The 24954-nt window shown below is 39.5% G+C and overlaps 1 protein-coding gene across 8 annotated transcripts in view; it reads right to left on the bottom strand.

Annotated features, from left to right (window-relative positions):
• Positions 1–20192, bottom strand: part of Golga1 (golgin A1) — a 48810-nt gene extending 28618 nt beyond the window's left edge. For 4 of the 8 annotated variants that reach the window (XR_003835554.1, XM_029472424.1, XM_029472428.1 and 1 more), the window contains exons 1-10: positions 20076–20185; positions 19331–19379; positions 17959–18221; positions 10869–10959; positions 7419–7493; positions 6477–6574; positions 4640–4672; positions 2724–2852; positions 2011–2180; positions 1445–1556 (exon numbers count right to left, since the gene is read on the bottom strand). Coding sequence is in view for 7 of the 8 variants with exons in the window: in XM_029472424.1 (XP_029328284.1) it covers positions 1445–1556; positions 2011–2180; positions 2724–2852; positions 4640–4672; positions 6477–6574; positions 7419–7493; positions 10869–10959; positions 17959–18093 (843 nt within the window). In the remaining variant the exon portion in view is untranslated. Of the gene's footprint in view, positions 1–1444; positions 1557–2010; positions 2181–2723; positions 2853–4639; positions 4673–6476; positions 6575–7418; positions 7494–10868; positions 10960–17958; positions 18222–19330; positions 19380–20031 lie in introns of all 8 variants that reach the window. The other 4 variants (XM_021155478.2, XM_029472421.1, XM_029472418.1 and 1 more) reach the window with 4 other exon arrangements.
• Between the last annotated feature and the right edge of the window lie 4762 nt (positions 20193–24954).

A 24954-nucleotide genomic window follows, 5' to 3' on the forward strand; every position in this document is an offset into this window, starting at 1 on the left:
AAATGTAATTGAGGAAAATATGTAAAAAAAAAAAAAAAAAAAAAAAAAAAAAAAAAAAGAAAAAGAAAAAAAGAATATGATCAAAATATAGGGCTGGTGAGATGGCTCAGTTTGTAAGAGCACCCAACTGCTCTTCTGAAGGTCCAGAGTTCAAATCCCAGCTACCACATGGTGGCTCACAACTATCCATAATGAGATCTGACTCCCTCTTCTGGAGTGTCTGAAGACAGCTACAGTGTACTTACATATAATAAATAAATAAATCTTAAAAAAAAAAAGAATATGATCAAAATATATTGGATGGGGCTAGAGAGAGATGGCTCAGCAGTTAAAAGCACTGGCTGCTCTTCCAGAGTTCCTGAGTTCAATTCTCACATTATGGCTTACCATCTATAATGGAATCTGGGATCTGATATTCTCTTCTGGTGTACAGATGAACATGTAGACAAAGTACTCATATACATAAAACACATAAACAGATAAACCTCACACACACACACATTATGAAAAAAGGGAAATGAATAGAATAATCCTTTGGGGCCAATAATATGGCTCAGCGGGTTAAGGCACATGCCAACAAGCCATACATCCTAGCTTGATTCTTAGGACCTACCTAGTGGAAAGATAGAACTGACTATTCTGGATTGACTTCTAACCTATGTGTGTACACACACACAGAAAAACAGTTATTATTGTTCATCTATCTAGTCTCAGAATTTAGCACAGGACTACAGTTTCTTTTATACTGAGCAATACATTTCTTTCAACCAAACAAGAAACAAAAATAAAAACAAGGTAAGTCTGAGTAATATTCTGGGCAGGTCAGTGGCTGTTAAGCATTCCTCTACTCAAGGTCTATTTATGTAGTACTTTAAGACATAATATTTTTCTTCGTGGTGTTAGGGACTGAACTCAAGGCTTTATAGTAAGCACATGCTCTACTGCTACACTAATTCCAAGGCCCATAAGACATGGTTAGAACAAACAAATGACATGCTTTGCTTTATATGGGTACAGTGAAACAAACTTTAATCTTTGCTACTTGGGAGACTGAGGTTAGATAACTCTAAGTTCTAGACCTTTTTAAGCAATTTAGACTGTCAATCAAAACCAAAATAAATAAATAAATACTATGTTTTTAGAATTCCAGTTAGGATACTGTTGTCTTTTCTCCCTTCACCTCTTCCACTTCCTTAAAAAAAAAAAAGGAAAAAGAAATGGATGTCTTAAACTGTTTTCAAAACCAATCTCAAATGCCTAAGCCTGTCTTAGCTTCTCAAGTCCCTAGACTATAGGTATGTGCCACCTCATCTGGAAATACCATGCTTTCTGTTCAGCAACCTGGGAGGCTGAGTAGCTGCTCTCCATGGGTACAATTTGGCTAGAACAGGAAGTAGACCTGTGGGACTCAGGAGGAAGTCCCTGTCCTTGTTCCTGATTTTACCTTTTGTAGGTCAATGGAATGCTGCTGGATGATCTCCTGGAGCTCTTGTTCCTTTTGTTCCAGGACTACAATCTTATGTTCTGCACCTGCTTTTGAAGCTGTCAAGTGATCTCTTCATGAAAAGAAAGCAGACAACGAGCAAATTTTGATATTTCCTCTATTACTCTCCAAAGGCAGAATGCACATGATTCATTATATTTCAGGCTGCAAGTGTTGTTACAGCCACACTAAGTTTATCTCCGTGTAAAGGCTCCTTGGCTTTCAGAAACAGAAGCAGGAAGACCACCCAGGTCTAGGCAATGAAGTACTCAATAACTTTACAACTCAAATCAGATTGTCCTGCTTAGTTTTACTAGAATAAACTTGTGCCTCTGCAGGGGAGGGAGAGAGAGAGTTAGTGATGTGATGGAGTAGACGGCCTGAGGCCTAGACATGTAAGGATAAATGCAGAAGCCTTGGCCAGCACTGAGATAAAAAGGTTTGGATCAGCAATGGGGACATGTGGGTGGGCTTTAGCAATGCTACACCAACACCTCTCCCAAGGGCCCCACAGACCAAGCAAGAACCTCTGTTCTTCCAGCGTTGAGCAGTGTCTCTGCAATTCTTCTAGCCGCTTGTTTAAGTCAGATGACAACTGATTAGAAGTCACCAACTCCTCCTGAGTACGGTTAAGTTCCCTGGTTCGTGCATCCAATTCTTGCTCCAGCTTCCCCAAGCATTCTTCTTTCTTTAAAAGCTGATAAGAAGACATAATGTCCCATTAGGCCACTACTTTAAACAGATAGTCAGACCACTGAAATGACTCAGTGGGTAAAGGAACTTGCTTCACAAGCTTTGCTACCAGAATTCAATCCCTGGATTCCATGCTGTAAGGAGAGAATGGATTCCTGAAAGTTGTCCTCTGACCATACACAAGCTGTGGCATGTGTTTGTTCCCCCCCACCCCCCGAAACACTCTCACACACACTCTCTCTCTCTCTCTCTCTCTCTCTCTCTCTCTCTCTCTCTCACACACACACACACACACACCACACAGAAAGAAAAAAGAGAATGACATTTTTGTGGGATGAGAATTAGGCTGAATGTGTAGTCCTTAAAAAAAACAGAAGGTAAAAAAGAAACATTTCAAATAGAACTTGTCCACTTTTAATAAACCTGAAATATTTCAATGTTGTTAATAACAAAGACTATGAGGGTGTTTACAGTCTTACAAGTGATGATCATAAAGGCTCACTGCTCATTGGTACTGTTACTGAACTTCTAAAACTGAAACACGTACCATGTGTTTTACTTTGCTGATTTCCTGTTGCTGGAATCCCTCTAATTCATCAATTTCATCTCTTTTTTGAAAAAGGCTCAAGCTCTGGTTCTTTACTTCTTGCAGCTGAGATGTTAGAAACCTTTTATCCTGTAAGAAGACACCAACTTAGGCAACCCAAGTATTAGAAATCGGTATTGTACAAGCAGAACTTTTAAAATTAGTTTTTAAACTGTGTAATTGTAAACACACACACACACACACACACACACACACACACACACAGAGACGCACACACACCTGTCACAACACATGTTTAGAGGTCAAATGATAACTTATGGGTTCCAGGGATCAAACTCAAGTCACCAGACTTAGCCACAAGTGCCTTTCCCCATTTCTCAGGACCCTAGACATTATTTTGAGACAGGCTTTGCTATGTAGCAACTAGCTGCCTATGTAGCCCATTGATCAATGGTCCTAGGATAACATCTTTGTTTAGCCAAGACGCTCTCCAATCTCTTCAGTGCTAAACCATGAGCAATGTTCTGGTTCCCCTAGTTTTGTTAGGCAGCATTCCCAATGTGACTACAGGGTCAATCAGGGCCTACAACCAAACAGGTAGCAGAGCCAGTTTGCCTGTGAAGCAAACAAAACAAAACACCCTCAAAAGCCCCCAAGAAGGCACTAAAAAGAGGGAGAGATTGTAAGAAAAAACATCTCCAAGTGTCCATCTGTAGTTCAACAGAAGCTTGTTTTGGTCACAGGATTAAGGAAATCCAAGGGACACCGTGTGGATAAAGTTGAGGAATAAACATCTGAATTACACTCTTTCTACTGTCATTCTTCCTGTTCCCAAGTGGCCACTCAAAGCCAGAGGGCGCCAAGCCCAGTTAATGCATCAGCCTTTGGCCTTTGGCCAGATGATGGTAGAGAGTAAAACAGGAAGCTAACAAAAGATATCCAGCATGCCCATCAGGAGGAAGAAAAAAGGCAGGCTACTGAAGTTATTCCAATCACCTAGTGTCCTGCTTCAAGGACTGCAGCAACCAGTACTGTAAGCTGGATACTGGGGAGTAGAGTCTTGTTTTATAACATATGAGATTGATTTTTATTAATGTTTATTATTTGTGCACGTATATGTATGTGTATGTATATGTATGTGAACATGGGCTCGTGTGTACCATGGTGTACATGTGTAGGTCACAGAACAACTTGTAGGTGATGGTTCTCTCCTTCCAGCATGTGGTTTCTGGAGACTGAATACAGGTGTCAGGCTCAGCAGCACGTACCTCTACACACTGAACCACTTTGCCAGTTCCCACTTCTGACTTTAAAAGAATTTTGAGGTGGCTAGCTCAGTAGTGAAGGGAATTTATTGCTATTCCAGAAAAGTTCCCAGCACTTGGAACTTCTAAGGCAAGTAGCTATGTGATTCTAGTTCCAAGGGGTCCAATTGTTCTGGTCTCCATGTGTCTGTGTGTCACACATGTGGCATAGAGTCACACAGACAAAAAATAACACATAAGCCGGGCGGTGGTGGTGCACGCCTTTAATCCCAGCACTTTGGAGGCAGAGGCAGGCAGATTTCTGAGTTCAAGGCCAGCCTGGTCTACAAAGTGAGTTCCAGGACAGCCAGGGCTACACAGAGAAACCCTGTCTCAAAAAACCAAAATAAAGAACAAAACAAAACAAAACACATAAGAATTTAACAAACGATTTTTTTTTTTTAAATTAAAGAATGGAATCTTGCAAAGTTGTTAGGGCTGGTTTTGAACTCACTCTGGTCAAAGCCAGGGCAGGCCTTGACCTTGCAATCCTCTTGGTTCAGCCTGTTGAGTAGCTGGGATTACGGGCCTTTACCAACTAGTGCTGGCTGGAGAAAATAGTTCTTAAACCCCACAGATGATGCCAGCATGCATAAAACAATAATGACTGACCTTTTCAAGCTGTTCCATCTTTTCTGACCATTCCTAAAACAAAACAAAAGGAGAAGTAAGCTTTCCAGGGGAGCGAACCTGCAATACTAAGACTTTCAGAAAACAACTTGCCCCTAAAAGTCATCAGTCAACAACAACAAGAGGAATGACACACAATTACATAGACAAACAAAAAACCCCATAGAACTGGTTCAGTATTAAGAAAGTTAAAATGTCCTTAAAAAAAAATGGAAAATGATTTTTCCATAAAATTCTAGAACACAGTATAGCCTGCAGGTGTCTGCTCATAGGACATTCAAGCTCTGCTATTCTTCTGTGTCTTCCAGGAGCACTGCTATTACTTCTTCAGTGGGCAGCTAGAATCTACTGAGTTGGGTCACATGGCTGATGTTTAGACATCAATTTATTGAAAGTCTTGGGAAGCAAGACCAAGAAGAGTATTTGTTAATTGTCTGCTCTCTTGCTTAATTTTCTTTTCTTTTCTTTTCTTTTTTCTTAAGACAACCCCAATCCCCAAGACAGGGTTTCTCTATATAGTCCTGGCTGTCTGTCCTGGAACTCGCTAGCCTGGTAGACCAGGAAGGATAGCCTCCAAATCAGAAATCTGCCTGCCTCTGCCTCCTGACCCGAGTGCTGGGATCAAAGGTGTGCTCCACCATTGCCTAGTGCTTAATTTTCTAGTATGTGTTATGCCCTCTGGTGTATGACAAAGGAGAGGGATATGAGACTCCTCATTCACAAAAGAGAATTCAAGGGAAATAATATTGGTACAAAAGGTCCAATCATGATAGCTACAAAACAATATACTACTTTTTGATTGTTTTTTCTCATATTTGCATACATTCACATACCATAGTTATCTCTTGAGTACTAGTAGATGCTTTTATATTTATACTTTAAAACAAGCTAACCACTTATCCACTTATCTACAGGATTATCACTATGGAACACTGATATTTACCCTAATTCAAAACACTACTGACAAGCCGGGCATGGTGGTGCACATCTTTAATCCCAGCACTCGGCTCAGGAGGCAGAGGCAGGTGGATTTCTGAGTTGGAGGCCAGCCTGGTCTACAAAGTGAGTTCCAGGACAGCCAGGGCTACACAGAGAAACCCTGTCTCACCCCCCACCCCCAAAAAACCCCACTACTGACTATATCAAATATAACAAACCCCATAGTTACTCTAATACTATTTTCCCTTTTACATTATTTTTTTGTTTTGAATTAATTAATTTATTCCCCCCATCCCCTTTTTTTGGAGACAGGGTTTCAAATAGACCAGGCTGGCCTTGAAGACCTGATCCTCCTGTATCAATCCAAGTGTTGAGATTATAAACATGCACCACACTTGGCTCATTTTTCCTGTTGTTGCCATTCATGTAGCACCTTGCAGTAGCTGTTTCTATGGGGATGAAGAGTTCCCTTCAGTCTATGCTTGACTTTGGAGAAAGGGTCAAAAGGCTTTGTGAACTGCTGTAAGTAATGTCCAGTAATTATACTGGAAGAGGCAGGTGCTTGGGGGTGCAGGGTTGGGGACAACTTTTTAGCAGGTAAGATCTTTGTAGGCTCACTAGTCAATTATGGATACGTCACTTTTCATTTCTATTTTACAAAGATACACAGAGAATAATTCTCTCACATTCTGGACACATTTCATGATTAAATTGTCAAGTCTGATTTCATAAGAAAAGGCCAAATGAATACTTAAAGAACTTATATGTAATCCTTTCCTTCTAGGTAATATAGACCTTTATCAGGTCTGTGTCATGATTTTTAAGTTGGGTTCCTAAGGGAAATCTTTTCTGAGCCTTGGACAGTACCACATTTAAATACCTGGTCCTTCCTGGCTAATGCCAAAGCCAGTCCTTCTGCCATTTTGGCTCTGCTGGCTTGGAATGTTTCATTCTGTTCTTGAAATTTCCGCATGGAAGCTGTTAACAAAGAGGCTCTATTTGAGACACACTTCAGATACTTCAGAAAGATAGAGCATGATGAAAGCTCATGTGAGTAGCTTACCAATGTCACTAAATGAAAGAAGCACGGTCACAGAAATGGACTATGACACTGAAATACTCAAGCTTCTACAACCCTTTTGCCCTGGTAAGGCTCCGAGTCCTTACTTTTGCTTTCTGTAATAGTAAAGACATCAAACAGTAGCTTTTTGAATGGTATCATGACAAACACTTAAGGTAGGTGGGCAGAAAACACCAAGGCTTCTGTGACAGCTACTACCTTTTCATCAGAATTAAAAACAAAATAAAAATAAAAACTAGTAACAACAACAACAACAACAACAACAACAAAACAAGAGCTTTCTTTAGTTTTCTTCTGACTTCCTGTAGCACCTTTCTTGGATGACAATACCCCATGAAAACACGAGTTGGGATAGGTTAGGGTATGTCCATTTTATTGTTGGTATAGTGATGTCAGAGCTTCCCCACAGTCAATATAACAGTAATGAAACTATGTTGAAAATATTTTCCTAAGTTAGACCCGAGGGTCAGGTACTAGATGGTACTAAAACCTAAGGGCAATCAGTAAGTGGGTCAACTAGACAGAGATGAGTACAGAATGATCCCCTCTTAAGTAGTACGCCTACAAAGCAACACAAATATGCTTATACTTGACAACTTTCAGTCAAATGTCACATCAATCTCATTAAGAACAGTATAAAATAGAGATATGAGTTCTAATGAGTACATTTAATAATATACTAATTCATTTAAAAGGCTAAAGCCTGAAAAGATTAAAGAAAGCAGAAAAAAAAATACGTACAATCCTGGTGTTTTTCTAATGCAATTTCAAGCTTCTCTTTTATCTTCTGCAAGTTTCGGACCTGTTCAGCATAGTCTTGGGTGAGGAGGGTGGTGCACATACCAGTCGTGGACAAACATCAGGAAAGGAAGTTAATTAAACAAACAAACAAAAAAAAATGAATGAAGATGATGATGATTTTCTTAACCTGAATCCCAGTCCTGTTAAGAAAAGCTAGGTAGAAAGCCTCCCATTAACAATGAATGACACAGGCAAACAGGAATAGTACAAACTTCCCATGGAATAAACAGTGAGTACAAACAGGTAGATTTGTTTAGCCTGGACAGAGAACAATTAGGCTAGGCCTGGTCATCAGAAATGCCCTGCTATAAAAAACCCACCATCATCTCCATTCATCTGTTCTACATCTCAGTTTTCCTTTGGTGCTTCGACTAAAAATGGCTTCCACAGGCACACATATTTGAATGCTTTGTCATCAGGGAGTGGGACTATTTGAAAGGATTAGAACGATTAGGAGGTAGAGCCTTGTTGGAAGTATATCACAAGAGGTGGGCTTGAGGTTTCAAAAGCTACGTGGAGCCAGTATATCTGTCTCTCTCTGATTATGGATCAGGATATAACTCTCAGCTACTGCTCCAGTGACTGCCTGCATGCTGCCACTCCCAGCTAAGACAATAATGGACTAAATTTCTGGAACTGTAAGGAAGCCCCCAATTAAATGTTTTCTTTTGTAACATTTGCTTTGGTCATGGTCTCTCAACATAGCAATGGAACAGTGACTAAGACAGTTCCCATTCCCTGTTGCCTTTAGCAGTATGCCAGATCAAGGGTAAGCACTAAAAGCTCATGTGCAACCATAAAACTGAACAACAGTGGTTAGGTAAACAGCAAACACCTTAGCATAGAACTGCCTTTATGGCATAGGTGCTCAATTTCTAGATTGGTGTAGGTGCTCCCTTTCTATACAGGAACTGAGTGACATAGGTCACCTCAAAGGTGAAAAAATTATCTGAGGTGCCAAAGAAAACATTTTGGTATTATATAAAAGTAGAGAGTAGTTCAAATCTCAACTTTGCCAGTTCTTAGCTAAGAATCTTAAGTAAATTGCTGATCTGGAATATTAATTTCTTCAATATTAATTGGTATTAATAATATTTATTTCTCTCTTTTTTGGAGACGGGTTTCTCTGTGTAGCCCTGGCTGTCCTGGAACTTTCTCTGTAGACCAGGTTGGCTTCAAGCTCAGAGATCCACCTGCCTATGCCTCCTGAGTGCTAGGATTAAACTGCCTAATTACACATTGGGCCTAATTACATATATTTCAAAGGAAACATTAAAGTAATCTATACATTAAGTACTTGGCACACAGCAATGAGTAAAACATTGCTGTTATTGTTATTACTCATACAAGGCCAGTGACAATTCCTAAGATGTTAATTCCTAAGATGATACATGTCAAGGCCACTCACTCTCCTTTCTGTATCAGGAAAAGCACTTACTAACACTACAAGAGCCTTCCCAACATTAAGGAATAGCTATTTCACTTCTGCTACTAGTGTTGTTTACAGGTATCAAGATAGAACAACCAATGTTATGGATAGGTGTACAAGATACTAACAACTGACTTTAAGCAGGCTGTCTGGAGCTAGGTCTGAATTTTAGTTTGAATTCACTCTCTGTGTGCCTTATTTTGTTGACCCCAAGAAGCTGAACCTGAAGAAAAAATGATTAACAATAGTGTGAATAATGCTATAGACTTCTGACAGCTATACAAATTTATTTCACATACAATCCAGTGAAATAATTTTACTTTACTGTTTTCACGCAAAAAAAAAAAAATTGGCATAAATTCAAGGAACAAAAGGAGACACATAAATCATGAACCACTTCACAGGATGAAGCTATCAAAATATGTCTACTGTCAAAAAAATATATAAAAATTCACAATTCTAGTATGAACATGCCTTGTTTGGTTAAAGGATATAATGGGAGCTGTGTAAATTGTAAACTGAACAGCATAAGAACTGAATAAGATATTGGATGGATCACAGGGCCCCCAATGGAGGAGCTAGAGAAAGTACCCAAGGAGCTAAAGGGATCTGCAATCCTCTAGGTGGAACAACAATATGAACTAACCAGTACCCCCCAGAGCTCTTGACTCTAGCTGCATATGTAGCAGAAGATGGCCTAGTCGGCCATCAGTGGAAAGAGAGGCCCATTGGTCTTGCAAACTTTATATGCCTCAGTACAGGAGAACACCAGGGCCAAGAAGTGGGAGTGGGTGGGTGGGGGACTTTTGGGATAGCATTGGAAATGTAAATGAAATAAATACCCAATTAAAAAAAAAAAGCAAAAGAACTGAATAAGAATGGCTCCCACAGGCTCATATAATTGAATGCTTAGTCACCAAGGAGTGGCCCTATTTTAGAGGGATTGGAAGGCATGGCCTTGCCAGAGTAGATGTGACCTAGTTTATGGGACTGTGTCACTCACTGGGTGTGTTCTTTTGAGGTTCAGAAGCCCACACCAGACCTGATGTCTCTTTGCTTTCACATCAGGATATAGGTCTCTGTTACTTCTCTAGCAACACAGTTGCCAATCATCATGCTTCCCACCATGATGAAAATGGACTAAACTAAACCTCTGAAACTGTAAGCAAGCCCCCAATACATGCTTTCTTTTTTAAAAGCTGCCTTGGTCATGGTGTTTCTTCACAGCAACAGTAGTATAGTGACTAAGACAGAGATGTAATGAGAATTACACCTCCTAAAGAAGCAGATAATAAAGTTAGGAAAATCAGTAAAAAATGGCCTCAAGTCCTGGAGCAAGACTCACATGAGTGATGTGAGCTACACTAAGTGGCAGCCCAGCAGCAAAACTTATCTGTAGCACATGTATTCAACATCTGTTGCTCATTCCCTAGCCTATAGAGAGTGGTCCCTATAATTTTGTACCTGAAAGTAAGCTATGCTAATGGTGGAACATGGCCAAATCTATTCTACATTTTTTTCTCATTGTAAAAAAAAATAAAAATAAATAAAAGTCTTCAAACTTTTTGTTTTAAAATTTTTTTTTTTTTAAATTTTCTGTGCACATGCATGCATTAGAGGAAAGCTTTCAGAAGGTGATCCTCTCTTTCCTCCATTTGGGTCCCAGGGATTAAACTCTGTTGTCAGTCTTGGCAGCTGGTCCACTGACCCTCTGAACCATCTCTCTGAATCCCCCCATCCCGCCCCCCAGCAACTTGCTATGTAGCCTAGGCTGACCTTAAATTTACAATCTTCCTGCCTCCCTAAGTACTATTATCAAAGGCCTGCAGCACCATACCAACCTTTGCATAAACTTTAAACACTTTTTATAGCTGTGGCTAGAAACTTCAGGAGCAGAAAAATAGATGCTTTTAAAAAAAACTTTTTGACTAGTTTGCTGTTTATGGCTTCTTAATACATACCAGAAAGTCTGGCCTCTAATTTCCTTATCTGTTCATTTCTTCTCAAAAGCTGGGATGAGAGATCTTCTCTGGAGCTGCTACCATCAGAAGCCTGTTGAGACAGATGAAAGGGAAGAACAGTTCATGTGACTCTCTAGCCCTGTATTTATTTATTTTATGCATATGAGTACACTGTAGCTGTACAGATGGTTGTGAGCCTTCATGTGGTTGTTGGGAACTGAATTTTTAGGACCTCTGTTCGCTCTGGTTGGCCCTGCTCACTCAGTCCCTGCTTGCTCCGGCCCAAAGATTTATTACTGTACGAAAGTACATTCTAGCTGACTTCAGAAACACCATGGGTGTTTGTGAGCCACCATGTGGTTGCCAGGATTTGAACTCAGGACCTCCTGAAGACCAGTCAGTGCTTTTACCCGCTGAGCCATCTTGCCAGCCCCACTTCTTTATATTTATTACATTTTAGCTGATTAAATCATTGAAGCCTTCCTAGTGAGGCCTTTCTCCTCCACCTGTAGAGTGGAAGTAACACTACCTTCCTGAGTGACATGAAAGCCATAGGTGCTGTCACACAAGTATAAGTCACATAAGTCTATGCTGGTGTAAGCTACTGCAATAAATGTAGTCCTTTATCTAATAGTATAAAATAATTAAGTTCTTATGATCATATTACACCAAGAACATAATACCAAGAAAGAGATCACTTTGTCTTCTAAAGATTAAGTTCCTGGAATAAAGGGACAAAGAACCATAGTCTTGTGCATGGCTAAGACTTTGTCCTGTATTGATAAAGCTTCAGTATCCCCATTTATAAAACAAAAGGTTATTAATCCAAACCTCTAAAATGCATCAGACTTTCACAGAAAACATGCTTTCAATAGTTCAATATATGAATAGGCATCTACTTTTCTCCCCAACAATCAATTATTTTAAAACTTGTGGAAAGTTGTGTGTGGTGGTAAACACCTTTAATTCTAGCACTGGGAGGCAGAGGATGGTGAATCTTTGAGTTTAAGGCCTGGTCTACATAGGCTGTTCTAGGACAGCCAGGACAGTCAGACTCTGTCTCAAAACAAACAAGCAAGCAAGCAAACAAACAAGCAAGCAAGCAAACAAACAAAATACTTATGGAAAACCAGGCATGGTGACACTGGCCTTAACACCCAGGTCAGGAAGCAGAGGTGGTATATCTCTTTGAGTTAGAGGATAGCCTGGGTTATACAAAAAACCCTCAAAACTTAAAAGTCTATGTGTACTACTATTACTCTGGATATCATCTGTTACTGCTAAGACGTAGTTTACTTTAAGGGGAGAGGTTTCTTTCTGGTTTTGAGACAAAGTCTCATTCTGTAGTTCAGGCTGGACTTGAACTTGGTTGTATTACTTCCTGAATTTCGATATTACAGGCATAAGTCATCATGCCTAGCTGATATTCTAACCCCCTTTCCCTCAAAATTTTGGCATTTATTTATTTATTTATTAAAGATTTATTTATTATATGTAAGTACACTGTAGCTGTCTTCAGACACCCCAGAAGAGTGTATCAGATCTCATTACAGATAGTTGTGAGCCACCATGTGGCTGCTGGGATTTGAACTCAGGACCTTTGGAAGAGCAGTCAGTGCTCTTAACCGCTGAGCCATCTCTCCAGCCCTGGCATTTATGTATGTATGTATGTATGTATGTATGTATGTATGTATGTATGTATGTGTATGTATGTACATTTGTGTAGAGGTCAGAGGACATTTTCAGGCGTTGGTTCTCATCTATCATATAGGTCCCAGAGATCAAACTTAAGTAATGAGGCTTGCAGCAAGTGCCTTTACCCAATAAGCCATCTCTCCTATCTTGTCACTACTACTACTACTGCGACGATGACGTCTGATGAAAAACAAAGAGATGCAAGAAAGAAGGGTGGGGTGGGATGAGTAAAACAAAACTAAGCATGTAAAAAAATGCCATAAGGAAGATTACTAATTAGTAAGCTACTTACAAAATATCTTTTGAAAAAGGGGCTGGGGAGATGGTTCAGTGGAAAAAGTACCTGCTGTAGAAAGATGTAAGTTTGGATCTGCCAGGTATGGTGGTATATTCCTGTAACCCCTGCACTGTGTGGGAGGGAGAAGACAGGCAGATACCATAACAAAATGGTGAGCTCCAGGCTCAGTGGGTAAGAGTACTTGCTAGACAAGCATGTGGACTGGCGTTGAATTTCTAAGCACCTAGAAAAAATACCAAATATGTCTGCATGCACCTGATCCCCAATGTTAGGGGAGGACAAGTGGATTACTCCTTAGCCAACCTGCATTGCTCAAAGGAATTTCTTTTTGAGCGAGAGACCCATTTTAAAAGAAGTCAGGGAGCAAGAGGAAGATAGCCAGTTTCCTCTTCGCTTTTGCCTGTGTGTGCACCTAGGCACCCACATGCACACACAAACACACAAGACAAAATAAAATAAAATAAAATAAAATAAAATAAAAGGTAGAGATCAACAGAGGAAGATTCCCAAAGTTGACCTCTAGCCTCCACATATGCTTGCACAGGTAAGTATACCCATATATATATGCATGTGTGTGTGTGTGTGTATATACTTAATGCACAACACACACACATGGGGGGTAAGGTAAACAAAATTTAAAATGCTAAAAGAAAATTTAGATAGTGTTTTCCTATAGGGTCCATTCTGGCCTTGAACTGAAGATCTTCCTTCCTTATCCTCCTAAATGCTAAGAGTATAGGTATGTGTCACCCTGATGACAGCTGAGTCTTTGGTTTTACTATAAAAGTTTTCAAAACTACATTAAAGAAGTAGGGAGAGTGGCCTAGCAATCATTTTACATTTGCCCCTCAAATGTTTTTCTCACATTTGCTTCTTCAATTCTTATTTTGATGAGGTTCAAATAATAGACATCAGGAGCTTTCATTCTGAATTCTAATTATACATCACTAAGAATGGTATTTTTCTACTTAGGCAGAATTCTGTTACCACAACAAACAAAACTCAAAATAATACTAATAATACCGCATCTTTCATAGTGTTTTTACAGTTTATCTCCATGATGGTTTTATAGGTGGATGAACAACTTCCAACCCATTTTAAACATTTATTTAACTGTTACTTGCCATTCAATCTTTACTGGGAGCCAGTTTTTCTGTTTTGTCTGGTACTGAGTAAACCTAGACACCTAGTGCTTATAAAAAGATTCTGTACTGGGGATTGAATCTAGGGCCTCACATATATTAGTAAAGTGCTTTTCCAGTGAGCCTTACCCCTCTCAGGGTCAGTGTCAAGGACAGGTAAAAAGTAGTCTGTGGAGTTATAGCACCTGGGCTCAAGTCTCAGCTTCACCACTTCTTAGCTGTAAGAACCTGGTCTGATTACCCAACTGCCCTGGACACTGTTTCCCTTATGGTGAACTGTGACAGTGACTTGGATTGACCTTGCAGAGCTGTATGAGGAGTACATAAAGCAGCATTTGTCAGACCTCAGATCAGAAGCTGCCACACATTTGCTCCTATTACACACCATCTTCTCCTAGTTGTCTTCTCTGTTTACACTTCTATAACAGAGGACATCGGTAGCTTAGAGATGACAGAAATGGACTTCTTAGTTCTGCAGTTTGAGATCACTAAAATCAGGACCCAGGGAAAGTTTAGTGTTTGGTAAGGGCTCACTTTTTAGTTCATGGATGGGAACCTTTTTGTTGCACCCTGCATGGTAGAAATGGAAGGGCAATGTCTGGAGCTTTTTATAAGGGCACTAATCCTAAATACCCAGGGCTCCTGACTTATTCCTCTCTCAAAGGTTCTACTTCCTAATGCCCATAGTGGTGGTGAGCCATGGGAGACACAAACAGAACAAGTTGCTTTATTACTGTGAATGAGAGATCCTAGGCTCTAGCACTGTGCTAAACATTAGGAACAGTGGTGAAACAGGCTTTTCTAAAACAGCAGTAGCAACAACAGAGGCTGATTATGAAATACTTACTAAGAACTAGGCCCTATAGGATTTCTATAGGAAATACATATTTCCTAGATGTATGGATGTTTTGCCTACATGCATGTCTGTGCATCACATGTGTACAGCATCTCTCAGCAGACATTTTCCAAGTATTGTCACAGCTCAGTTCTTGGGGAACAGAGTATAATCTGTAGGAGTTGCAATTTCCCCATCTTTCCCCTGACGATGGCAGTCAGTGAAAATATACACTGAGTAGTCCTGGCATATCACCCAGCCTAGGGGATGGTTTGAGAGACCCCTGACATATACTTTAATAGTAAACATAGATCCTATTTATATTCCTGCTTCACAGATAAGGGAACTAAACAAAGAAAAGTGAAGGAATCTGTCCACTGTCACACAGTAATAATGCAGCAAGAAATGAAATTTAGCTTGGTAAGGTGTCACCTGTCTTTAATCCCAGTCCTCAGGAAGCAGAGTCAAGGAGATCTCTTTGAGACTGAGGCCAACCAGGCCTACCAAGTGAGACCATGTTTCAAGAGAAAAAGAAATAAAGCCCAGGTCTCCGTTTCATGACTGACCTGTGTGAGTTAAGTGCTTCACCTTATTGCCTTTCATAGAACTCCTAGTTTTGTTGGAGTAATTGTCAAGTGAGTCAGCACTAGTAATTCAGAGTAGCAGGCACTACTACTGAGAAAAGAGAAAATATGCACCACACTCAGAAGGAAAGGGTCAGGGCCCAAGGGGCTTTCTAGAAGTAACATGAGAGGAAAATCTCCAAAGGATACCCAAGAATCTGTCACAAGAACACAGAATTAAAGAGAGCAACACATTCCTGAGAGAGTAAATAGGATAGGCAAACAATTCTTGGCAGGAAGCACTTTGTTTCAGAAAGTTCAGTAAATTAAATATGGATCTAGTATAGGGTGTAAGAAAGTTGATTAAGATCAAGTTGGATAGGTAAGCTATGACAATACCATCAGTTTATATACCACAATAATGAGTTGCTGAAAATGAGGAAAAAGTTACCAAGTTTTAAGCATTAAGAGACATGAATAGATTTACTTTAAAGATTATCTTGAGGAAAAGCTACTTGAGACAGGAAAAAAGGCACCTTGGGTAAAAGGTAAACACAAGTAACACACTTGTAGATGGAATAGAGAGGGGAGTTTTAGAGACATTTGGGAAATGGAATCCAAATAGCTGTTGACTGATTATGCACTAAAAAGACAAAAGGAGGAGGGTTCTAAAAAGCCTTTATGGCTTCTGTTCAAGGACTTGGGCAGATGAAACTTCATGTTTAAAGTTGTAGTTAAGGAGTCCAATTTGTTCACTTTGAATGAGAGATGACACAGGAAAGATGTCTGTTTAGAGAAATATACTGTTGGATATAAGCGATCAGAGATAGGGGGTGAGGATCAGACTATATAATTAAATTCAAATAGGTTACTGGAAAAGTCTCAAAGCCAAGTAGTCCCTAAATTCAAGTCAGTCTCTATGCTGGAACAGACTGTAGATGACAGACTTCATTTATCATCAACATGAAGGGAAAGCAGGTCCTTCTGCTAAATTCTTCAGTGAGGCGATCAAATAGCCATTCCCATGTTCTGTTTGTTATAGGAGCCAATGCTAATCTTTATCTTGTCATTTTATTGCTCCACTCCAATAACCTAATAGCTTTTACCATGTAATACGACCTGGATTCAGGTAGAGGAAGAAAAGAGAAGACTCAGCTGACCGTGGAAACAATTCAAATGTCAATCACCGAAGAAGAAGGATAAGACACGGCCTTTCAAATGGTGGCATTTTAGTAAAGGTAAAAATAAATGAGTCAGACCTCCAGGGAACAAAGATGCACTTTGGGAAAATGTTGAGTTAAAGAAAAAAAAAAGGGTAAGCCCACGAAGAGTATGACATATCCTTTTCATAAGCCCCAAAATACAGTTTTAAATAATAAATTATGAGCTCAAACATAAATGTTTAAATATTTTATAAAGCAAGAAAATGATAAACACAAAGTTTAGGTTACTGCCTTTCTGGCACAGTTGGGGAATTTGGAAGTAGCACCTAAGTGGCGTTAACAGCATTATTAACGTTCTACTTCTTACATGGGCACTAGAGTTGCTTCATGACTTACACTTTACATACACATTGCTCTTTACATGCTTTCTCTCCTCGCAGACCTGGAGAATAAACCTGCTTTTATGTTATATATATTCATATATAAGAATATGTCAAGCACTAAAATTCCTTAAAGAATCATTTAACTTAGTATAATCCTCAAGCAATTCTCTTTCCTGATAAAAGCAGCATACTGTGAAATCCTACCAAACACACACACACACACACACACACACACTTTATGAACAAAATAGGATACTGAACCCATAGTGATAATTTTCCATCAACTTTCCCAATAAACTGCACTCTGGCTAATTCAAGACCACAATTCACAGACAGTGACTTAAAATTTATGTGCGTATGGAGCAAACAAGATATACATAATACATTCATTCATTATTCATTTATTTATTTTTTGCTTTTTGGGGGGGTGGGGATGATAGGATTTTTCTATGTAGAACTAGTGCTGTAGATGAGGCTGGCCTCAAACTCAAAAAGATCCATCTGCTTCTGCCTCTCAAGTGCTGGGATTAAAGCTATGTATCATCGCACAGGGCAAGATGTAAATTTTAATAGAAAATTAGATCAGAGACAGGGAGTGAGGATCAGACTATGTAGATGCACACGTTATATAAAAGGAAAAACAAAATACATGAGGGGAAAAATGGATAAAAAATAACAAAGCAAAGGCTAGTAAGAATGAAAGATGAGCAGGGCAGTGGTGACGCATGGCATGCCTTCAATCTCAGCACTTGGGAGGCAGAGGCAGGTGGATTTCTGAGTTCGAGGCCAGCCTGGTCTACAGAGTGCAGAGTGAGTTCCAGGACAGCCAGGACTACACAGAGAAAAAAAAAAAAAAAAAATGAAAGATGAGAGATGCAGAGTTTTCTATATCTATAAACTAGAAAAAGCACAAAAGAATCTAAAAACTTTTACTGGAAAGATTCCTTGTAGTGGTACTTAGGAAACATATACTGACTCTATCAAACATTCAAAGAAAGAGAAGACACTTACAAAATCATCTCCAGAGTCAGCTCCCATGGAGGCCACAGACTCCTTGCTCACAGAGCGTGGGATCCTTGTTGTGCCGCCTGGTCTCTGAGCAACAGCAGTCTCTTCTGCAATTTTCTTCTTTAGTTTTGCAAACATTTTTGCTGTGTGGGTATCTTTCAGGGTTAACTAACCCCTAGACTTCTCAGTGAATGAAATTCATTCACACCTCCAGGCTAGCTGCATCCCACTTAAATGTGGGCCATAGAATTTTGGCAACACAAGATCTATAAATCAGATGAAGGAGATAGCTCCAAGTTAAATAGCTGTCAGATTCAGGCTTCAAAAGTGGTTTCATAATAAGTATACACACACACACAATAGAACATAATTATTAAACATTTAGAAACACTCAGGTGCCTCACTTACATATATGAATAAGGGCATCTGGTCTGAAGGAGGCAGAATAACCTGCCAGGACTGTATGGCTAAGTATATCAGGCTAGTGTCTGGACACAGAGCTGACTCATCAACCTCAACCTTTTGTTTTAGCAATGGCACATGAAAAAATTTCCAGGTCAACAACATGTAATTATGACTTAATGTTTCAAATCTTTCTTCTAATAATATATTTAATAAGAATTTAGTGGTTTTTTTTTTCCCTTCCTTAAGTCAAAAGATACAAAATATGCAACTCAGTCTCTGGTTTTTAATCAGGTGCTTCCTCCTGGGGGGAAAAGTTACAACATAGAAAAAAACGACCAAGAACCCAGACTAACTATAGTCATCAGTTACCCTTTAACTTTTCACACCCATGTGGAAATGTATAATTTTCTTTGTGCTTGATAATATTACATCTAGCCACAATTTCTTCCATATGATAGTTAACATGAGATTCAAAATTTCTTTCCTTCAATGGTACGTAAAACATTACTGGGCCAGGTATGGTGGAGCAGAGGCAAAAGGATCTCTGTAAGTTCAAGGCAAGTCTAGTCTACACAGCTCCAGGTCAGTCAGGGAAGGCTGCATACTGAGATCTTGTCTCAAAAACAAAACAGCCCGGGCGGTGGTGGCTCACGCCTTTAATCCCATCACTTGGGAGGCAGAGGCAGGTGGATTTCTGAGTTCGAGGCCAGCCTGGTCTACAGAGAGAGTTCGAGGACAGCAGCCAGGGCTACACAGAAAAACCCTGTCTCGAAAAGCCAAAACAACAACAAAAAACCAAACAAAACAAAGCAAACTCCTACTGTTCTGTTTCAACCTTATCTTTTCACTTCTGTGAAGGATACATTCTGTTGTAAGATGACAGGTGACTCCTTACCACTTCAGATTATCCATTAAGCCTATGAAATCCTTCAAAACTTTACCCCCAATATCTGTAAACCACTGTACTCACCTGTCTTATCTACTATATTTAAAAGAGTCTGGAGGTCAAAGTCACTGCCCTGTGTAAAAACAAAGATAAAATAGGTTGGATATTTCAAGTGCAAGATGAAAACGTTCAGCGGGAGCAGGACAAAAGAAGGGGGGGCAGGGCTGAATAAGTGGGCAAATACACCTTGCCACTATTGTACTACTGTCAGCGAGACGCTCCTCAGTCCCAGTGGGCAGCCTAAGAATTTCACCTTTAAGCAGAAAGAATTTCTTCTAGCACTGGTGCCAACACTCATGTCTCCCTAGGAGTTCTGAGCAAAACATCTTGAATTAGTTGCCGGCTTCCCAGTGCCAATATTTAGTTTTCAGCTGATTCTCACAGCTGGTCAGGCTTGTGGTCTGGTCCCTGAGCCCTTATTCGCACTAAGTTGCTAGAACGACAGCAAAGTTCAGACAGATGGTTATGGTTCAGAGGTGCAGGTCACGGCGATTTGGATCCCACTCCCTCTGGCTCGCTCTGGAGCCGCGGCCCTACTAGGGCTGTCAACCAAAGGAGGGGCTCAACCTCTGTTTGACAGCAGGGCGACTGCGCCCCTGAAAAGAGTGGTGGCTTGGCTTAGGTCGCGCAGGGCAGCTCCAGACCCCCAGGCCAAGGGTGCCGCCTTCGCCCCGAGTCCCCCGGCACCGCCCCCAGCCCTGAGTTGGGGTCCATCGTGTCCCCACCTCCCGGTAGACCGCCGGAGGCCATGGGAGAGAGGGAGGCCTACTTGCGTCCAGGGACTCCAGTAGTGCACTTGCTGTGTGGGAGCAGCCACGCCTCCGCGGACTCTCGAGGGCGCTTGGCCCCCACCTCAGGCCGACGAGCCGAGCACCGACCCGGAACCGCACGTTTGCCGCGCGCCGGAAGTGGCAGCGCGTCGGCTTGGTTCTCCGCGCGCGCATGCGCCCGTGTGCGATTCAGCGGCGCGCAAGCGGGATGCTTGGGCGGTTGGTCTGAAACGGCTACGGGGCGCGGGCACCTCTACCTGTGCTGGCCGGCCACTGCCACGTCAGCGAGAGGCACCGCAACCTGGCCGCCCTGGATCGGCACCTTCACTTCTGAAGAGGGAGGAGCCCGTGGCGTGCGGTACCCCAGGGCCAGCTTTGGGGCTACAGGAAAGTCTATGCTCCCAAAAACGACACCGGGCACCTTTCCATCCGAGTTGCTGTCGATCATGTTTCATACAACTGAAAGAAGTTTCTAGAACCTTTTATCCTAGTTCTGTCCAAGTAAGATTTTCATATTTCTCAAGTTTCGAGCTACGCATTGTACATTATAGCAACTTCAGTCCTGCCCTAGAAGCAACCCCAGCCTGTTTTGTTGATTCCATCTATTACAGTTTCCTCTTGTCCCAGTTGTAGCAACCAGGCAGGGAGAAAACAAATACTTTATGAACAGTAATCTCAATCTACAAAATAGTTATACGCGTTAATCTGTAACTCAAGACAGCTAGAAGCGCCTAAGATTTACCCCAAACAAGGAAACAACTGTCAATGATACTAAAGAAATACACAGAACTTTAAGCAAATAATGTTTATTTTTATATTGCTGATACACTTAATATATACGTGATTCAAGATACAAAATTCATTTACAAGAGTTCACACTAGATGAATGTATACACATTCCTAGAGAATATCAATGCAAAATTCTTTATTACACTGACCACAAAAACAAAACAAAAAAAAACCCCACAGATATTCTGTAATCTTGTTATTTAACAAACATCAAAACAAAGTTTTATTTTCCATCCTAGTATTTATGTGCCCTCAAAGTGACAGGCACTGTGTAACAGTTAAGAATATTGGAACGCCTATGGAATCTGCTCTGTAGAATCACAGTGTTTACTCTGAAATTCATGTAGTGAAGAAGTGAAAGGCTCACATTGTTTATGACAAATCACATACACCAGAGTTAAGTGATCAACTCAAGAAAATAAATGTTCAAGAACTTGACAATTCCTAAGGTCTATAAAATGTTTACTGTAACAGACAAAACCAGAAAATGACTGCTGGAAAGGAACAAAACCAAATTAAAATCCTTAAGAGAATGTATGGTTTAAGCAATTTAGAAACACCACAGACAAGACTTTTACAAATGTTCAAGTCAAATGATACAATAGAATTTTCCCCTTAGTCACTGTGGTAAAGTCTCTTCTTCAAAATTGACCAGTAACACATAAAATTTGTGAATCTAAACAATCTACTGCATATCAGAGCTGACTGACAGGTTTATTTGAAAGTATTAACTCACAATACCCAAATTCTAATACAAATGAACAAGACTGTCTCATCAAGGATCATAGTGATGTGTGAACAACTAGATAGGCAATCAGCTTTATTTGTACGACAGAGAGCACTTGAATAAGGATTGTTACATGAAAACTGTTGTGCTTCAATCTGTTGAGAGCTAATAAATATAACTCTATAATCCCTACAGTGTTACAATTCTACAATTTCAGTTACAGACAAGCACATTAAAAATAAAAGTGTTTCACACTATTAGAAAGTCAAGTATAGTTTCTGCTATTTCAACAAGTGCATTTCTGCCTAACATAGTGTAGACAACAGATTCACCATTAGTTTCAGGGTAAAAGAAGATCAACAGAACTTTTTAAAAAAACCACCCAAAACCCTTGATTTAATTAACTTTTAGTGATACTTTGAATAAAGCTAATTGACACTAAGTCTTAAAATGGAAACTGCTCAGAAAATAACAAAGTTATCTAAAATTAGTTATACTAATCTTTACAGCAAAGTAAAAATATATGACTTCTAACTACTTCATCTGATTCAGTGACAAATGCAACTACTACTTATATTGGTGCTACAAAATGAGGGTAACTTTTCTGGGGAAATTCCTTCTCTTGTAATCTCTACTAAGGATTTCTTTAAGACCTTCCTGCTTCAATTTTAAGAATCCCACAACATACAGGACTCGAGCTGAAGAGCAAGGCTTATAAAAAAAAAAGTTTGGAAAACTAGCGATTATAGTCTATGTGGTAAAAAGAGTGTTTTTATGCAACTACAAATGGCCAAATAAATCAAGTTCTAAATTACTGTGTTGAACAACACAATGTAATTTAACGATATAATAACTCTTAAAAAACAAACCCATTCCTCAGGAAACAGTAACAGAACTTATAAGTAGTTTTTTTCCCCATAAAGACTTTAAAATACTCCACTGTATACTTTTAATTTAGGGGAAAAAAAAAAACCAGTGGCCTTTCTCTGTGGTTTGGAAATGTTTACCAGGGAAAGGGATAACATCATTTGACGTTTTATAATGGTTACTAATGCAAGTTTCGTGCTTGGAATTTTCATGCTATGAAAAATTCATAGTTCAAACTCTAATGTTTATAAATCAACTTTTGAACCAGGGACCAATGGACATTCATGACAGTTTTAAACAAGGGGGGAAAACAGTGATATATACAAAAGTATAAAAATTTAGTTACCATTCACTTCAGACTTATAAAAAAAAAACTAACCATAATTCCTCTCTTCAATTTGAAAGTGATGTAACTCAGTTCATTAATTTTCATTTCATAAGAATGAAAATTTAAAAAGTTAATCTAGGATCTGAAAAAAGTAAAATCTGAAATTAGTGATATTGCCACAAACAATACTACATATAAAAAAGTGATTGTCTTAGGAGACAGACTAGAATTGTCCACTTAAAAGGAAAAATATTTGCAATTTGTAGATTGTTTTGTGACCAAATTCAGACTGAGTCTGTAAGCAAAGCTGTCAAATGCAATGTAATATACTTTAAACTGTTTTTAAAACTGAATCTACTGCCAATATGATAAACAAAACAAACAACAATAAAAAAAACCCTCAAAACCACTGCTTTGAGTAGTCTGCAAACTTAAGTTTGAAAAGCACAAAAAGAAATAAAATATTTTAAAATTATGAAATGATGTTATAGTTATGAATAACAGTATTGTGTAAAAATGAAACTCTGATTTTCACTTAAGAAAACATACAAAATTCCAAAGAAAATACTTGTATGGTACCAAACTAGTTATACTTAATGCATTTATCCTTACCTAATTGTATATTCTTCTACGTTATTCCTTTCCTGTAAGTAGGTGATTGATTCCATCTTCACATAAATTATTCTCCATTAAATACAATGCATGTTGAAAATTACATTCTGGTGCTCAGAACTCAGTGAGGATGGAAGGCCTAGTCTGAGGAAGATGAATCATCTTACTTTTATTAACTCATGTGGTATCCGGTGTTGAGGAAAGACTAGGCGTTGACTGTGTGTGCATAAGCATTCAGGAGAAGCGGGGGAAAGGCTTGGTTGTCCCAGCAACTCATACTTTGCTGAACTGCAAAGTTACCAGCTTGTTACTGATTGGGGAGAAGTTACAGGCACAGTAGCAACATTGCCCTACTATGTTGTTTTTTTCTAAAGAAAATAAACACATAGGTGTCTTATATGCCTGTGCCTCACATGCAGGCAGTGTACATGCATGTAGTGCCCACAGGCCAGAAGAATCTATCAGATGCTCTGTAACTGGAGGTTGTGAGCAGCTATGTGTGTGTTAGGAATTAAACCTAGGTGTGGTGGGTGGTACATGACTCAGAAAGTGGAGGCAGGAGGATCTCTGTGAATTCCAGGCCAGCCTGGTCTACATAGGAAGGAAGCTCCAGGACAGCCAGGGCTACATAAAGAGATCCTGTCTCAGACAAGCAAAACACAAAGAGGAGCTCTTATTAACTGCCCAGCCATCTCGCCAGCCCCTGTTTTATGAATTTTAAACAACATAATATATGATCTGCCTCCTTCAAAAAAGTTTGGTTGTTAAAACAATATTAGAATCTGTGAACATTTTTTGATAGGATTTCTCAGGAAAAAAAATCACATTAATGTACCTTAATTTATTTCAGGAAAAAGATAACCTTAAGAGTATAATTGAAAAGTGTTATGAATAGCTGGATATTTTATTAACAATGGGGTAGGGGCAAATGCAATAATTTTAGAAGTGGTAAAATTGACTCAAACTGATTTTTCTCTTTGGAAAAAGTAGTAAGAGTGATTTGGTCTTTGGAAGAATACAGTAGAAAGTTGCCCTGGAGTTATTTTACAATGCAGAAATAACTTTATTCTTTATAGTAAATTTATCCAAGTGTGTCTAAACATCCCTTACATTCATTCATGCAAATAAACACATGAACTAAAAATATTGATATGCTGCAAAACCTAGACAAATTGGCACTGTACATATTTTCTGTAATTTTACTGTCTCCAACACCATCATCCCAAGTGTGTTATGATTTTTGAGCCAGGGTTTCCTGTGGCCCATGCTAATCCGAAACTTACTATGCACCAGAAGCTGGCCTCAAACTTCTAACTCCCCCTCCTAAGAAGTGGGATTACAGATACCCTCCCTGCCCCCACACAGCTAGAAGCCTAGGATTTTATAGCCTCTTAGGCACTTCATATTAAGAAATCTACTTTGTGTGTGAATATATGGTTAAATTGTACAGTAAAAGTATTCCCAGGGAACTCAGCAATAAAAATAAAGGCTCTGAATTTGCCGGAAGCATTTTTCAGATGAATGGACTTATCTTTGATATGCAATGCCAGCAAGA

The sequence above is a fragment of the Mus caroli genome, chromosome 2, assembly GCF_900094665.2.
Source record: "Mus caroli chromosome 2, CAROLI_EIJ_v1.1, whole genome shotgun sequence".
Taxonomy (NCBI): Eukaryota; Metazoa; Chordata; class Mammalia; order Rodentia; family Muridae; genus Mus; species Mus caroli.